At 52.6% G+C, this 16,420-nt stretch overlaps 7 protein-coding genes across 7 annotated transcripts; 2 read left to right on the top strand and 5 right to left on the bottom strand. All coding sequences in view use genetic code 12, as the record gives it.

Annotated features, from left to right (window-relative positions):
• Window positions 1-445: 445 nt before the first annotated feature.
• Window positions 446-1,480, bottom strand: DIURU_005102 (uncharacterized protein; the record flags this gene model as incomplete). The annotated part of the gene is made up of 1 exon (XM_034158048.1): window positions 446-1,480. The coding sequence occupies one exon, from the start codon at window positions 1,478-1,480 to the stop codon at window positions 446-448; it is 1,035 nt and encodes a 344-aa protein (XP_034010099.1).
• Window positions 1,481-2,409: 929 nt separating this feature from the next.
• ATG1 (serine/threonine protein kinase) lies at window positions 2,410-4,761 on the bottom strand (the record flags this gene model as incomplete). Its single annotated transcript, XM_034158047.1, has 1 exon — window positions 2,410-4,761. The coding sequence occupies one exon, from the start codon at window positions 4,759-4,761 to the stop codon at window positions 2,410-2,412; it is 2,352 nt and encodes a 783-aa protein (XP_034010098.1).
• Window positions 4,762-6,680: 1,919 nt separating this feature from the next.
• DIURU_005100 (uncharacterized protein) lies at window positions 6,681-6,950 on the top strand (the record flags this gene model as incomplete). The annotated part of the gene is made up of 1 exon (XM_034158046.1): window positions 6,681-6,950. One exon carries the CDS (start codon window positions 6,681-6,683, stop codon window positions 6,948-6,950), a length of 270 nt encoding a protein of 89 aa, XP_034010097.1.
• An 820-nt stretch (window positions 6,951-7,770) lies between these two features.
• Window positions 7,771-8,349, top strand: DIURU_005099 (uncharacterized protein; the record flags this gene model as incomplete). The annotated part of the gene is made up of 1 exon (XM_034158043.1): window positions 7,771-8,349. One exon carries the CDS (start codon window positions 7,771-7,773, stop codon window positions 8,347-8,349), a length of 579 nt encoding a protein of 192 aa, XP_034010096.1.
• An 878-nt stretch (window positions 8,350-9,227) lies between these two features.
• RPL12 (60S ribosomal protein uL11) lies at window positions 9,228-9,725 on the bottom strand (the record flags this gene model as incomplete). Its single annotated transcript, XM_034158042.1, has 1 exon — window positions 9,228-9,725. The coding sequence occupies one exon, from the start codon at window positions 9,723-9,725 to the stop codon at window positions 9,228-9,230; it is 498 nt and encodes a 165-aa protein (XP_034010095.1).
• A 2,179-nt stretch (window positions 9,726-11,904) lies between these two features.
• Window positions 11,905-13,983, bottom strand: DIURU_005097 (flavin-containing monooxygenase; the record flags this gene model as incomplete). Its single annotated transcript, XM_034158041.1, has 1 exon — window positions 11,905-13,983. One exon carries the CDS (start codon window positions 13,981-13,983, stop codon window positions 11,905-11,907), a length of 2,079 nt encoding a protein of 692 aa, XP_034010094.1.
• Window positions 13,984-15,549: 1,566 nt separating this feature from the next.
• On the bottom strand, window positions 15,550-15,903 carry DIURU_005096 (uncharacterized protein; the record flags this gene model as incomplete). Its single annotated transcript, XM_034158040.1, has 1 exon — window positions 15,550-15,903. The coding sequence occupies one exon, from the start codon at window positions 15,901-15,903 to the stop codon at window positions 15,550-15,552; it is 354 nt and encodes a 117-aa protein (XP_034010093.1).
• Between the last annotated feature and the right edge of the window lie 517 nt (window positions 15,904-16,420).

Genomic DNA, 16,420 nt, shown 5'->3' with positions numbered 1-16,420 from the left:
CTGTGGAGAAGGGAAGTAGATGACTTTTACACACGTACGGAATGCTTATTCGTCCAGGTTGCTGCCACTGTCAGCCAGGTCGTCGTCAAACAGGTCGTCAGACGAACCAGCAGTCGACTTACAAACATTGTCGCAGGCTCATCAAAATAAACCACTTACAGCACATACTGTCAATTACATGGTTAGCGAAATCAACCTCATGGTAATTTCAGTCAAAAATATGGGAAAGGTATGCGAGGGCGAATAGGGAGAAAACCTGATTTCACCAAATGTCAAAATGGAAGAGCAAACCCTGCGTACCTTTATGCTTCCTTGTAAATTAAGCAGATCGTTAAACCCTTTTACGTAACTGACGCTGGAGCTCTTCCCGGAGTCTGAGTTTTGACTGGCATCACCCATCAATACCTCCCAGTTGTTCGCTCGTTTTCAGAGTTCCCAAGTGTCATTAGGTCGTGATCTTACTCAACCAGGCCAACACGCGCTGAGAGGTGGGCATGTGAATCCAGGTGTCAAGAGTGCCGTAAGCACACGTCTCGCTGATGAACCAGCCGATGTGAACCCCCTTCGGATCGATGAGAACGTTATCTGGGTGCTCCTTGGCGTAGGTGCCAATGAACTCAGCAATCTCATCAAACAACACTTCATACTCTCCACAGATGAAATACACGTTCCCGTCGACAAACGGGGGGTACTTCTTCAAGTACGGTGCGTGGGTAAGATTAAGCAACTCGTCGTCGGCGCCGTTGGCGTAGTAAGCACCGAAATAATCGATCATGTCGTAAGAGAATACGTCCTTCCCCAAGTGGGCCAGCGACCTGATCAGTTTATCCGTCGTGTTGAGCCACGGACTGATCGCCACCACCGCCCGGGGCCACTTAAGCTTATGCTGGTCAATATAGTGCAAAAGCATCAACGATAAGTTGCCTCCGGCGGAGTCGCCCATGACCACAATGTTTTGGTAGCCATCCTTGAGCAATTGGCGGTACACGGCGCCCACCTGGTCGCCCTGGGTGGGGAAGGTAACGTGTTCACTAGTGAGGCCGTAGTCGGCCACCACCACCGAGATGTGGCGATTGTAAAGCTTCGCCATGGCTAAATGAAGGTTAGCCATCGCCTCGACAGCACTGTCTTGGAGCTGGAGGGCAAAACAGCCGCCGTGGAGATAGAGCACCGCCAACTCCGATTGGGGGCCCTGGGCGAGCCAGGTGGCGTTTGTCGAACAAGGGAACATCTGGCCGATACCTGGAAGCGACCATTTAGGAGCTAATCGGCGGATTATTGTCTGGACTGACTCTCGGGGCCGCGCCACCGTCATATTTAACCCCGGGCCCATGTGTTGGAAAATGCCGCAATTGAGCGTCCGCCAAAGCGACTTTCGGGTGATTTCATTGTCGAAACAGGTCCCCGTGGTGTAGTATTGGATGGTGAGCCACGCTAGTTTCAAGGGGAGCAGCGCTAGCCGAATAAGGAACTTAATCATGTTTGTGTGGGGTAAGGGTTGGTCCACCAGGCAATAAAGTGCGAAACTGGCAATAGAAGGATGAAATTGAATTTTGAGGGTAATGCCATGTCTCCACGGACCTGGGGTTTGAAATGCTGAATCATGATAAGCTAATTTAGTAGGAAAGCTGAAAAAACGAAATTTTCGATTTTTGACTACAATTGTTCATAGTGAGGTCAAAATCATGACAAGTGACAAACCATTGAATTTAGGGATATTAGTTGAGTCTATGGCCATAACTAATTCAATCCATTCAAATTTCGATATCATCACACAACAATCATCACCATTTTCATAATGTCCATCATCACCGCTAATTTAGTTGCATGGTGGCCTCCATCTCCTCTCTGTAATCTAAGTCTCCGGCTATTGGCTTCCACTTTCTCTTACTCTACATCATCAGGTACCTAGTGCTACGTCCCCCACAACTCTACATTTCTGGTCTAGTTTTGCCAGTTTGCATTACTATAGGGCGATCTTGGCTTGCACCCACAGATAGTCCTTTGGCATCCCTCTAATGATTCTTTCGCACCCAAGTAAATCTTTCGCACCCTCCTATGAAACTTTCGCACCTCACCAGTAAAATGTTCGCACCTCACCAGTAAAATGTTCGCACCTCACCAGTAAAATGTTCGCACCTCACCAGTAAAATGTTTGCACCCTGCTAATCATTTCTCGCTGGCCTTTCGCAGACCACCAAACAGTTTGCTCACTACGAAGAATCACGCCTAGCAACTAAGGTAAAAATCTGTAGCCAGTGCTCAACCAATTTGTAGCAGTATATGTTGTATTGGTGGCACTTGGTAAGTATTTTCAAAACAACTACTTGAGACTAGCAAGTATAGTGTGATCGTAGAGGTCGGCGTCTATGTGGGTATTTATTAAAATCGTCTCACACGTATCAACAGTCACACCATGAGTTCCAATTTTTTGCGGAGCACCGCCAACCGGTTGCCGATCAGCACGATGAACTTCTCGACCATCTGGCGGTCGTGGGTGTCGAGCTTGGCCTCGTCGTCGCCCTCGTCGTCGAGCAACGCCTCGAGCATCCAGATTGCCGTCAGGTACGCCAACTCGCACCCTTTGAGGTCCTCTTTGACCAACTCGTTGATGGCGGCGTTGCGCAGCATCTCGAGGCCACGCTCAAAGATGAGCTTCAGAGCGATGATCGGCGCTGCCTGCAGCGCCGTCGCCAGCGGCGGCGCGTGCTCGCTATCGCTGCTGCCGCTGTCATGGCTGGCGTCCTCGAGGCGCAACCGGAGGTACTCCGCCCGCTCGAGCGCCTCGTTGAACCGGTCGCGCACCCACTGGACCAACTCGTTGATGGCGCCGGTGTTCTGGGTGACGCCGGCGTGCATCCCTTCGTGGTACCACCACTCCAGCGCCACTTCCATCGCCCGCGCGAGCAACAGCAACGTCTTCACGTAGAGGGCGACGCCTTCCTCCAGGATCTGCACCACCATCTTCAGCGGGAGCGCCAACGTGTCGGCGGCGCCGTCGCCGTCGTCGTTGTCGTCAGGGCGCATCGGCACCAATTGGCTGAACTTAACGTCGGCGAAAAGGATGATAGCGTGGGCTTTGGTGGCAAGCAGCTCGAGTCGCTGGAGCACCTCGGCGTCGCCCAGTACTGCTGCCGTCAGCGCCAGCATCAGCAGCGCCGGCGCCCGGGCCAGCGGCGGCAATACTGGCGGCCGGGCCATGTGCTGCGCCACCACTGCCGGTGGGGCGCTGATCACGGTGGAGAAGGTGGCGCCGGTGTGTTCGGCGATGGCCTCGGGGAGGTCGTCGTCGGCCTTGGTGCCGAACAACCGATGCAGGGCGAGCCCGATCGCCTTCAGCAACGCGCTCAGCGGCGAGAGCGAGATCATGCGGCGGTCAAACAGCGGCCGCCGCCGGTTGACGATCTGGAGCGCCGGGTGAGCGCCACCGCCCTGGTCGCCGCTGGCGCGGCGGTCGTTGGTGATGGCGTCGGCAACAGCGTTGACTTCAACGGCGCGCTTCTCCACCACCACGTAGTCGGCCATGGCGTCGGGCGCCGGCAGCAGCATCGCCGGGGCGAGCGGTGGCGCCGGTGCCAGATCGGCGAGAGCCAGCGCCGTGGCGGCCTTGACGGCACCCGCCTCCGCCGGGTCCTGCGGCTGCGGCGACAGCTTGTCAATCAACTGCATGATCCGCGCCTCGTCCAGCGGCTGGTTGTCGGCGAACTTCGACTCGATCATCGCATGTGGGTGTGCCTGACGCTCCAGTTGCGGCAACGGCAGGATGTACTCCAGGATGTAGAGGTTTTCGTCCATTTCCGGCGCGAGCGGGGTGTTGTTACCTTCGAGCTTGGTGGTGACCAACTCGTCGGCGAAGAACTCGGCAAACAGGATGCGCTCGGTGGCGTTGTAGCGGAGCAACAGCCGGATGAGCCGTTTGAGCGGCTCCGGCACTTCTTGAGTGGTGGGCAGGGGGAACTTTATGCGGTCCTGGGCGCGCTCGATCGTCTTGAGCAACTCGATGTGGTTCAGCGCCTTAAACGGGGGGCGCCCGCAGCTCATTTCGTAGAGGACGGCGCCCACCAGCCACAAGTCGGCCTTGGCGTTGTACTTTTCGTAGCGCAAGATCTCCGGCGCCATGTAGAGGGGCAGCCCGCAAAGAGTCTCGGCAAGCAGCGTCAGCGGAAGCACGCGGGCGAAGCCAAAGTCGGCGATTTTGAGGATGGGGAGTTCCCAGAGCCCCGCGTAGCCGGCGGCGGCGAACAGCTCCTGGGAATGGGCTGGGGGGCACAAGAGGAGGTTTTGCGGCTTGATGTCGCGGTGGACCAACAGCTTCTCCCTCAAGAACTCGAGCGCCAGCGCTAACTGTTGGAGGAAGTGGATGACGACCGTGGTGTTGAGTCCGGGGCCCAGCGCCGGCGCCAGCGGGTAGCGCTGAAGCAACAGCGCGATCACCGGGTGCGACTTGACGAGAAGGTGGCGCTTGCGGATAAAGTACAGCAAGTCGCCCATCAGGCAGTAGTCCATCACCAAGTGGAAGTGCAGCGCCGTCTGGTAGTAGTCCAAGAGCATGACGATGTGCGGGTGGCGCATCGTTTTAAGGATGGAGATCTCCACCTCCAAGTTCTCCACCAACTTGCGCAGCTTAAGCTTCGACCGCACGATCAGCTTGATCGCCACCGCCTGGTGGGTGCGGTTGTCCAAGCACTTGTACACGGTGGCAAAGCTGCCCTTGCCGATCTCGGCGCCGATGGTGTAGGCGCCAATGGTATCTTTAGACATGACAAATAATTGGTATTAATGGAATGAACAGCGATGGTATATTTCCGTAATAGTCACTCGGTTATGTTTGAGGCTTTGTTTGGTATTTTCCTTTGAATGTTTTGGGTCTGTTTGTAGTTTTCTTTGGTGGTTGTTTTCTGGTTTAGGGGTGGTAAGGGGGGAGGAGGGTGTGTGTGTGTGTGGGGATTGGGAAGACGGGCGGGGAGGCTAGCGGCGTGGCCAGAGCCCGTAAAACAAAACACGCGTTTCACACGTACAGAGCAGGCAAGTGAGTCGTTGTCAAACGGCTATAGAGAGCCAGATAACTCGTGGGGAAGTGGGGGTGGGAAGGGTAGTGCCACAGCAGTTGCCACTGAGAGAGCTTTAGTAGGGAGCGTCATCCTTAGTGCGCGCGCCCCCCAGGGGAGGTCACGTGAGCGAGCGCCCGATCAAGGATCAGGGATTTCCTTTGGGACAAATAAAGGAGACCCCGGCGAGACCCCCCACCTCCCCCACCTTTGGTATTTGTTAGCATAGCAAGGGAGAGAGACAGTGGCATAGAATAAATAGACTACGAGAAGGATTATCGGAGGAGTATTTGAGCAGTTAATATCAATGATTGATTGGTAGTTGTCGGAGTAGTTATGATCCTGGTGCCACGTGCGCTGCCGCGATTGGCGGTACGGTGTCACTGCTCGGGTTGTGGTGGTTACTCTTGTATACTCGCACTTGGTACGGTGGGGGTGGTGTGCTATGGAAACGGTGGTGGAGACGCCACAGTTCACAGTGATACGATTACAGTGTGGTTTACGCTAATTCCAAAGAAGCCATGGTTGGGTATCATTTAAGCAAATCCGTGATCGGGTGATTATCCGATTTTGTGGCGTTACGTGGTACGGTACTACGGAGTAGAGGTTATCTAAGGTTTCAAATAAGAAAGCATTGATCACGAAGTTCATTTATCCCGGAGCGCTCGTCCTTTTATCCGCACTGCCTATCTGATTCGTATTTATATGGCATTGGTTCTCCCGAAAGATTGTTATCGGTTTTATCAATGAGATAAGTAGTAGATACAGAGGGACGAAGATACGCATGAATCTCGAGAAATCCAGGGCTACAAAGACATTTAAAACGTCAAAAGCTTCTATTGGAAAAGATCTATAAACTGTACAATACAACTAGCTAAGCTAATATCCCCTATATCGGCTGATCACTGGTCGCACCGGCCGCGCTATAATTAGTATAGTGCGATCTTCGCACTGCTTGTGCTATAGCTGCGCCGCGATTAATACCGTGCGATTATTTGACAGCGGTTAATCGCGGCGACTAACAAGCTACACCTAATTGACTGCGATCAATATACTAGGAGTTCCAACGATAAGCCGACAAACGGGCAAAGGGAACATGAAGGCAAACGTAAATGATAATGTAGTTGAAAGAGTATGAGTGACAGACACTTTAGTAGTTGCTATAACAAGGCTTATACCGTGGTCGCACTATTCGCTGGCTAGCTAGACCGGGGTCGCACTTTGCTAGCGACAACGGAGCCAATGACAGCGGCGGCGATGCTGCTGACACTGTGCGACCGTGCGATACCTCCGATAACAACAATGAAATCAGCAAACTAACAAAAGACTAACAAAAGAATCTCACAGTATTGACGGCTAAAACATAGAGTAGTATCAGGGTTGACAGCCTCAACACGATTTGCTTAACCCGACATAGTCCGTAGCTCATCGCGTCCCGGATACCGCCGATGATCGTACTGTACCGATCCCGCACACTGAGACGCCCGACCTCGCGTCCGACGCAGCCAATGAGACCGCCGTCAGTGTCAGCAACACCCGCCCTGCGGGGCGCCGGGTGCCGCCACCTCGGCCGCCACGCCCGCAATATAAATGTCCCCCAGGTGTCACCCACCCGTCAAACTCCAAAATATCATGGCCGACTTGCGTACACTTCTCGCCGAGCTCGAAACGCCTCTCGACGAGGCCCGCGCCACCCAACTTATCCCAGTCATCCACCAGTGCCTCGGCGGCGCCGTCACCCTGAGAGACATCAACACGTTGATGTACTTGTTGCGGTTTCTGCCCGCCACCCGGGAGGTGGTGCTCCAGGACTTTGAAGCCAACGGCATCAATCTTGACATCGACTACATCCAGCTGGTTTTGGCGACGGCGGTGAACCCGGTGCCGATGATCACCGTTTGATCGCCATCTGATAATGATGAAGGATATGATGACGTCACTGGCGCCCTGGTGTCGCCGGCGACGGGCTAAGGTTTTTATAGAAATACGGTTAATAGGTAAGGAGACGGTAATGAATAACGAGTACCCGCTAAGACCCTAGCATCATACCCTAAAAGTGGGGCGATGTTGTGCCGCACACGACCCCGCGGCTGACCCCCCGTGTCTCGTCTGCTTTGGTCTCGCAAAAACTGACGCGGGGCTATTGCCGTCATCGGTAATCGATGCCACCGTGTAAGGCAACCAACCACTCCCTAAAATGGATTTTGTGGAGGGCAAACGTTAAGCGTCTGTTTAGTTTTTGATGTTATTCCTTTGAGTCTAGTCCCAAGGCCCGTCCCACCAGTAGTTGATGATGCTGCAATAAGCCACAGCAAATTGAGACAAAATCGAAATCAGTAAAGCTGACAATAGTAATCGCGGTTGCTGTAATAGTCATATCCTCTTTGGTGTTGGTGCCAAGCTACGGTGCCGAGTACAGACCATCGCCTGGCTTTACCATCAGCAACACGTGGTGCCATATAGGTCTCTAGACAAAGAACTATCACACTAATCCAAACCCCTAACCAATCTAGAAGCAATCATAAACCTAATTAGTACAAATCTAAAAAGTTTCAAACTCTAACTCCTTTCGTCTGTAGATCTTTTCGTGTACTTGGTCTGCACTTACGCATTACCGAGTAGTCACCACCACGCAAGCCCCTGCCGCGATGGTTTGCCCCGTCTACGCTTATATACGGCGCCAGTGCCACCGAAGATGGATCTGTAGAATTAAAGTTACCAGATGTGGCTCACGTTCGTGGCGTTGGCCGTGGCTAGCGCCGCGCCCATAGCTCAGCTGATATTGCTGGAACTGCCAGCTATCCACTTGATCGGTAAACTATCAGAGGTGACGGCACCTCAATTGGTGGTGGTACCACCAACGTTCACAGACAAATTGCCTGAGGTCGACCCCGAGCTGTATGTGGTGAGATATATCGGCACCCACTCCGGGTTCGGGCCATCGTTACCCCAGCTACCCATCGACTTGAGGCACACGTTGACCCGCGTGACCTCTAGCCAGCACTACCAGGCAAATATCAAGCCTCAGATCACTGAAAAGTATCCTGATTACTCACTATCCCGCCTGATTGAGGCTAATTCATATGATGAGCATTGGCGGCTCCGACCGGTATCAATGGAGTGGGACGCCGCCTACGGCGTGTATATGGTACGGAGCACCTTATACTTCGAAGACGTAGTCAGTTTGGACGTGGTTCACGTCTACGACGACTCGGGACGCCGGCGAGACGACCTTGACTTGGTGGTCCTGGTCGAGAACAAGTACCGTGTGGTTCGATTCCCCAGCGTGGTGACTTTTTAAATAGGCATTTTACGTAGGAAATGAAAAGTTAATAGGCTATCGTTACTCATTACGTAGTTTCAGATGACTGCTGAAGGCACTAACCGGTAATGCATCATGACCATTATGGATGTTACCGCGATGAAGGCTTCCACAATTGCAAAATGTCGGGGCGGCACCATAATGTAGGCCCTTCTTGCGGTGGGGTGACAACTTCACCGGCTTCGTACCTCTGCACCAAAGCACTTTTGGCGTACTCAATGTACTCGAGTTTTGCGGTATCCCCAAAGTGAATCAAGGCTGGGTCGCTAACATCAAGAATCCGTAATTTTTCCACATTTTTGGGTGGGTTCTTCAGAAGAATAAGGTGAATAGAGTGCAATTTTAGTAGGGCAAATCTGCAAATCTGTGAACACGAATCCAGTTACAACCTTCCAGTCGTGACTACCTCAGCGATGAGCTTTGTTGTTCATGAGCGCAGCCACTCGTGTGCTTTAAGTGATGTGCTGGATATAAAGATCAGAAGAAAATAACCAAAAGCAATTGCAATCGAAAACAGAACTGATAAGATACGGGAGAGTTTGGAATACTGTTGGGTGGTGTTATCACATGAGAGGAAGAGCTGTCGGCTTAAAGAAGAGCTGGTGTTATCTGGATCAGTCTACTGGTTACGGGATGTTAGCGTGAAAGATGGAACTGAAAGGGCACGGTGAAAAAAGCCCAATCGGTTGAGTAAGGCGCTATCTATCTAGTTTGCGCCAAAATAGGAACCAGTCACAGGAGCGAAAGCTGGCACCAGAGTGTTGGCAAACCTACATGCCCCCCACGAGGGGGGACACTCCGATTCGATGTTTATTAATAATATACAACCCCTCAATTTTTTAATTGCACCCAGCTGCTTATTCCTCAGGGACGACGAGCGAGCCGTCTCTGATCATGTCGATGGCGACGTGGGCGGGCTTGCCGTCGACCTTGGCGCCCACCGACTGGGTGGTACCCAAGATCTCGAGGACGGTACCTTCCAACAGCTTGGCGAAGGACTTTTCCTTCATTTGGCGGGCGATGTTGACGATTTCATCGAAGGGGATCGAGCCGTTGTGCTTGACGTTCTTGTCCTTCTTACGGTCTCTAGGAGGTTCCTTCAACGCGGCGATCACCAACGACGACGCGGCGGGAACCACCGAGGCGGTGGCCTGTCTGTTTTGGATTCTCAATTGGACGGTGACCTTGATCCCGGGCATGGCCTTGGTGGCCTTGGCGATGTCTTCACCGACCTTCTTGGGCGAAAGACCAAGAGGACCGATCTTAGGGGCCAACGCAGCCGACGAACCGACTTCACCACCAACGGCTCTGAGGTAGATGAACTTCACTTCATTAGGGTCAAACTTGGGAGGCATAGTGACTGGTTATGGGGAGGCAAGGGAAGCGGTGAAAATTTCTCAAAGGTGAGAATTGGGAGTGCACGCGGTGGGCGCGGGAGTGTACACAAGCAGATTCATCGCTCCCTAACAAATGTGCGAGGATAGTGGTCACGTGAATTAGGGCTCTCGCCCTAACACCTAGGGTTGAATTAGATTACAGAATCCTAGTGCCAACATCGGCCTAAAACTGGTCAGAGATTATTCACTAACGTATCGCTTGTATATCATATTAATTTGACAGCTTTTCCTGTTACATTTCTTGATATTTGCTAGTCTACGCTACAATGAGACTTTAACAAATAAAGTGTTCTGACCATCGGCAATAGAACGTGGGAAAGCTATCACCAATGCATTCATCGAGTAGTTTTACTTGAAACATAAGTTATCGTAATCGTTTCCTATTAATCTCTAATTTTATATCATGTTCAAAATGCCAACTGGTGGTCAAACCTTAAGATAGTCAGACAATGACAAACTATGGCTAACTAGTACGATGATTGACGATTTCACTCAACTGTAAAGAGAAAACTAAGAGTGTATTGTTTGAACATCGATGAATTCAGCTTCAAGAATATCGCGATCGGGTTTCTATTCTCATCAGCGAGAGCTGTAGTTACCTGTCAAAGCGGCCGACACTTCAGTGCAACCAGAACTCAAAAGCTTGTTTCCTGACAATTGGTAGGGTCATTCCTAAAATGTTTATCAGTAGCGACCACAATATAATTTGAGGGACCCAAAATCGAAGTTACTCAATTGCCACACCGAGAGTAATATTTTGTACAGTAATCACCATAGGTCAGCAGCATCAGACACGTTCAATTAGTGGTCACTGGTTAAGCTCTGGGGGTGAGTGGACACCACGTTAAACCGATGTAACGATTAAACTTTTGAGTGATCAGAAAGCTTATACTCACCCCAAATAAAACGTGAAAGCTCTCCTTTAACCAATGGCTCCGTAAATGTGATGCTGTCTCGTTACCATCAACGGAAACGGGCAATTGCCAGAACTCGTGACATGTTGGAAAGTGGCCACACCGCCCAGGACTTGATTGACTTACTAGCTTGTGAACAAGCACAACAGGAACCAATTCCGTCTAACGAATCTGAGACGACTGAAGCGCTTGAAAATGAATCCACAAACGATAGCCCTGAGCCTGAGCCCATGCCTAAGCCCAAGCCTAAGCCCAGGTCGACGGTGGTGTCTCGAGGAAAACGGTGTCCCAGGTGCGGAGTACTCTCCAGAGAGTGGCGAAAGCACGTAAAGAGATGCCACCGCCCCAAGCGGTATGTGTGTAACTTCTGGGTGCTTGAGAAGTGTTCCCCTTCCGGCGGAGTGTTCCGCGACGCCACCAGCCTTAGACGCCATTTGCTCAACCGCCATTTTAAGTTTGACAACGGTGAGATCAACTGGCGGATAAGCCTTGGCGATAAGGCTAATTTTCTGGGGACGTGTGAGTGTGGGTTTCAATCCACTGCTCGAGAATGGCTCGACCACCACGTGCTCATTGGCAGCAGCCTGCGGTGCCAATTATCTGGCGACGAACACCTCCCGTAAAAGACAGAGAAGTAACCAAAATGTAATCAACAGGATTATGCAGCATCAATCAGATAAATAGTATCACGAATACTCCAATTGATCTCGTGTAGTGTTGATAAGACGTTGGCGTATTAGCTTTTGCTAACGGTATCATCAGCAAGCAGATCATGGACAGTGGACACCGCAAACACCTTCAACGTAACAGATATATCACTCAACGCTTCCTTGAGTGCTTTAGACAATGTATGACGTTCATTGAAGAGCACGACACCACCGCAATCGCTGTGTCATCGAATCAGACCACCCTCTTCTCATCGAGAATCTTCAGCAATGGCGAATGGTGTGGATGTATTGAGGAGGTCATCGACTCAGCATAAGAAACCGGTTGTGTTCATTGGGTCATTCAGCTGTTCATTGGGTCATTCAGCTGTTCATCGGGTCATTCAGCTGTTCATTAAGGGACTGGGAGTGATATCAGTCTCGCTGTTGATATGATCCGAGTGTATGTCCAGGGCTACATAACCACGACAACACTACCTACTAACATATTGCCATTAAAAAATGAAAAATTGAAAAACTTTTAGTAAACTTTCATTCAATAAATAAACGATAAATATCCTAGTGGTCAATGAACCCCTTTTCCTCGGCGATGATGCGCAACGCCAACATCTTCAGATAGAATCTCAGCAACGCCAAGTTGCCCCCCATGTACCAGAAGTTGGGGTGGCCCAGGTCGCGCCACATCGTGTTCAAGTCGCCTTCGTCGTTCAACCCCCACACCGGGTTCAAGCGGTCGGCGACTTTATCGCCAAAGATGCGGCGGGCGGTGTCTCGCATGTTGGAGTAGCCGGTGGCCAACACCACGCAGGCGACGTTGTCCATCGTCGACCCGTCGGTGAAGACGACGCCGTTTTCGGTGAAACGATCGATTTCCACCCCCTGCTTCCAGTTGATCTTCTTGTCGGCAATCAACTTCGAGCACCCGACGTCGATGTAGTAGCCGCCACCACGTCTAAAGTACTTGCCGAAGAGCCCGGTGCCGCCGTAGCCGGCGTCCATCTTGAAGCCCACACGCTTGAGCGAGTCGTGCAACTCCTTCTCGGCGATGCACGTCTGGCGGTACTGCTGCTGCATCACCATGTTCAACAATTTGAGCGGGATCAGCTGGAAGATCAAGTCGGCGGTTGCCGTAGGGGGCCCGCCTTCTTCGTAGAGGCCGGCGGTGGTGATCTTGAGCCCGATCTCCGAGTTGATCACACACGTCAGCGACCGCTGCAACAACGTGGGGATGGCGCCCTGCTCGTAGAAGTCCTGGGCGATGTCGTGGGCGGAGTTGCAGGCACCAACAACGAGACAGTTTTCCCCCTGGTACGCCTTACCGGTGGTGTGCTGCGACGAGTGGTGGATCTCGCCTTTGAACTTGTCCTGGTCCTTAAACTGGGGGACGTTGGGTTCACCCGAGTGGCCCGTCAGCATGACGACGTGCTTGGGGTTGAGGGTAGTGGTGTCGCCGGTGGCCAAGTTCTTCACCTGGACCGTCCACGTCTTGGTGGCGTCGTCAAACTCGGCTCCCGTCACGAGGCGCTGGGTCCAGTACAGCAACTCCATCAGCTGGGCGTAGCTCTCGAACCAGTCGCCGAGCTTGTCCTTCGGGGTGAACACGGGCCAGGTGTCGGGGAAGTTGATGTACGCCAAGTGGTCGTACCACACGGGGTCGTGCAACACCAAGAACTTGTACCGGTTGCGCCAGTTGTCGCCGATCCGGTCGTTCTTCTCGACGATGAGCGAGTCCACCCCCATCACTTTGAGGCGGGCGGCGGTATTCAAACCACCCTGGCCGCCACCAACGATAAGCACCGTCGGCTGCTTGTCCTGGCCCCATTCGAAGTCGGCTTCGCGGTTCTCCTTCCACAGGGTGCGCCCTTCGTGCTGGCCGTGGTTGACACCCTCGCCGCGGCGAGCGCCAAGGCGTTCTTCGTGGCCCTTAATCTGGTCCAAACCAGTGTAGATACAGTAGGCCTTGAGCCCGCCGGGAGCCTGGTCGTCGCTGACGGAGATCAACCGCAAAAGCGCCTTGCCGTACCCCTGGTCGGTCTCAAAGTCACACACCACCTGCACCCATTCAATGGGGGGAGTGCTGCCACTAGCGGGGTGGACCGTCTGCACCGACACCGAGTTCGGGTAGCGCGGGTCGGCCTTGGTGTCGATGGTAAACTTGCGGGGGTGCACTTTCGGGGCGGTCTCGGTGAGCACCTTGGCAATCTTGTCGCGGGAGTCGTATTGGTGGAAGTCGAACGTCAACGCCAACTGGTCCTTCAACTGGGCGTGGGCGGCGACCAAGTGGTCCCACTGGGGCTTGCGGTTGCTGTCGGCGGCGTTCAACGCCTCGAGCTCAGCGTTCCACGCGTCCACCCACTGGCCAGCAAGGGCGAACACATCGGTGTCCTTGATCGCGTCCGGGTTGGCCTCTTCGGCGCCGTAGACGTACTCGGGGGCGATATCCTCGTCGACGGCGTCCTCGACCAACGGCGGGTTCACTTCCTGCGCCATGGCAACGGTCGCTTTAACGGGCAACGGCATCCCCGGCTTGGCAGGCTGAGCAGTAGTAGACACAGCTTGAGCTTGAGCTTGAGCAGCAGCGGTAGGGGCAGCTCGGGCGGCCACAGGCTTTGGTTGAGGGGTGACAGTAGTGGCCATGAGTGTTGGTATGGAACTAAGTGTCGATGTGGAATGGAAAAAAAGAATGAGGTGGGTAGGGGGCCGTTTTATATCGTTTTCGGTTCGTTTGGCGTTTAGGATAATTGGGTTTGTGGAGGGGTAATAGGGTTACATCATACCGAGAGAGGGGTAGGGCGTGCTCAATTTTTGTGGGGTAGCGCGAAACACTAAACAAAGCTATAGAGAAAAGGCGGAGCGGTGAGGGTGAACTGAATGGCACGGCGAGAGCCGCTAACACGGCGGCGTTAGACCCCACGCTAGCAAACTCCGAAACCGAGCAAAAACAACGGTGACTACCCTGTGTGAGCCTGGGCTGTGTCAGCCTGTCAGCCAAGAGTGTCAAAGCTACTAGTAAGGGGCGAAAGCTGGGGTCGATGCGAGATGGCAGGCAGAGGCAGATACTGACGGCATATCGTACGAGTGGGCTACCGGACGACGGGTGCTCGGCGTGTAGGTCGCCAACGTATGCCTCGATTGACGTCAACCGCGGCTATCGCCGAGAGGTTTTCGGAGACAGCCACCCTGTCTACGCCGGGGCACGGGTGGCTAACTGCGGGTTGCGGGGGACCACAGACGGCCGGGAGCGATTACCTTTTGCGGTGGGAGTGGGGGTACCGTCAGTTCTCTGATGTTGTCTAAAGTCAAGATTATGAGCCCCGACACCACCCAAACCCTATCCCGGGACTCCATGCACCCCGCGGGCTAATGCCGAAATCAAAAGGGGTGAGCGGCCATCGCGATTGACAGTAGCACACCCTAATGTCCGAATACGGTACGCACAGAGGTTGAGGGGGAAGCTTAGGCCAACTACCCCGTGCACCAAGGCACAGCCAGGGTATCTTGTGACCCTGATGATGAATTGGGTAGTGGAAAAGCTTCCTCATTAAGTTATGATATACAAGTGTTTGTAGTGTAATTAATGCGCTCGGCGTTACGATCGGTTGTAACCGTAGCTGGCAAACAATGGGAAAAACCCTATTCTGTACTTGTGGGGTCAGATCGGTCAAACTTTGCGGAGGTTCCCAGTATTCGGGTCCGACACGGCATTTTAGCTCTAACTTCTCGATCGGGGCGGGTCTCGGAGTTCCCGGAGTCTCCTCCGATGTCACCCTATACTAGCCAGCATAATGTACTTTAATTCACCAAGAAAATAAGACCCAGAGCTGACGGATAAAACTAAAGAAAGATATCATTTCAATCATTCAGTTGATGATTGATTTCCGCTCATATATGGTCGGTATCGATAAGAACCTTTTGGCGCTTATCTCATGCTAATTGTTGAGGTGACCCCCACACTGGAGTTAGGCATCTGGGTCGTTTACGTCAAACGCAGCATAAACTTTATTCCGGAGAGAAGCGCTTGGCGATTACAGCGGAGTTACGCATACACAACCACTTACTATATTTTGTATTAGTTCGAGAAAAACACCACAGGCGTGTTTCTCGAGGTAACTGGGAAGCTTTGATTATATACAGCATCAAAAGTATATTGATGTAAACTTGGTGATATTTGAATTTGGTAGTGTTGGTAAATTTCGGTAGTGCTTAATCGGAACACTTCTTAAACTTGGCGCCCTTGGCGGTGGCGAGCGACCCCATGTTGTCCTGGTGGTTCTGCTTGATGGTCTCGTTGTCGCCAAGCTCGGTGCGGTCGTGGAAATGTAACATCACTCTGCCGTTATCCTGAGGCTCACCTTGGACGATGTTTTGCACCAAGAACTTCAGCACTTCGTTCATGTGCTTGAGGCGCTCTTCTTGAACTTCGGCGGCGACGTCGCGGTTGGCCTCAAACTCCTCGCGGATCTTGTGGCGGGCAGCGTTGAGCACGGGGAGGTCGTTGCGAAACGCCACCCGCGTGGCTCGGAGGGCGTTGCGGTAGGCGTGGACACCAGCAGACATTGGGATATTGGTTAGAGAATGTCTTGGAAAAGATGCGGTGAGAAATCGTACTGCAGACAACTCATAATGAGACAATACTCATGCCACCACTTTAAACATAACTCACGCCACCATAATAGGAGGAATCACTTATAAACAAAATAAATCCCATAATTCACAACCCACGAGTCACCGTTGACTCTGTAGTACGCCCAATTGTGCTCAAATCCTCAAGTAAGTGTGGCGTGGCCGTTAACCACCATTGTCGCAAGTGGTATCATAATCGATTTCACTTGCGATTTACCAAATTCCTGGAAAATATTAGCTACCAAAGGTTTTTGCTTATATCATCATCGTCATGGTTGCAAGTGGTGGTTTTCACCTCGAATCTCTTTTCGTTCATCTCTAATATCCCCTGCCTTCTTTTTTTTTTGTCTCTGATTTCCTTTAGCTGTGCCTCGCTCGGCGCTGGTGCGGGCGCAATCGCGGGCGCACGCTGGCGATCAAAGGACCGATCCACCCTCACCAACCGCTTACC

Source organism: Diutina rugosa (assembly GCF_008704595.1).
Source record: "Diutina rugosa strain CBS 613 chromosome Unknown scaffold38_size132560, whole genome shotgun sequence".
In the NCBI taxonomy this organism is placed as follows: Eukaryota; Fungi; Ascomycota; class Pichiomycetes; order Serinales; family Debaryomycetaceae; genus Diutina; species Diutina rugosa.
This window is presented reverse-complemented; position numbering and strand designations above follow the sequence as displayed.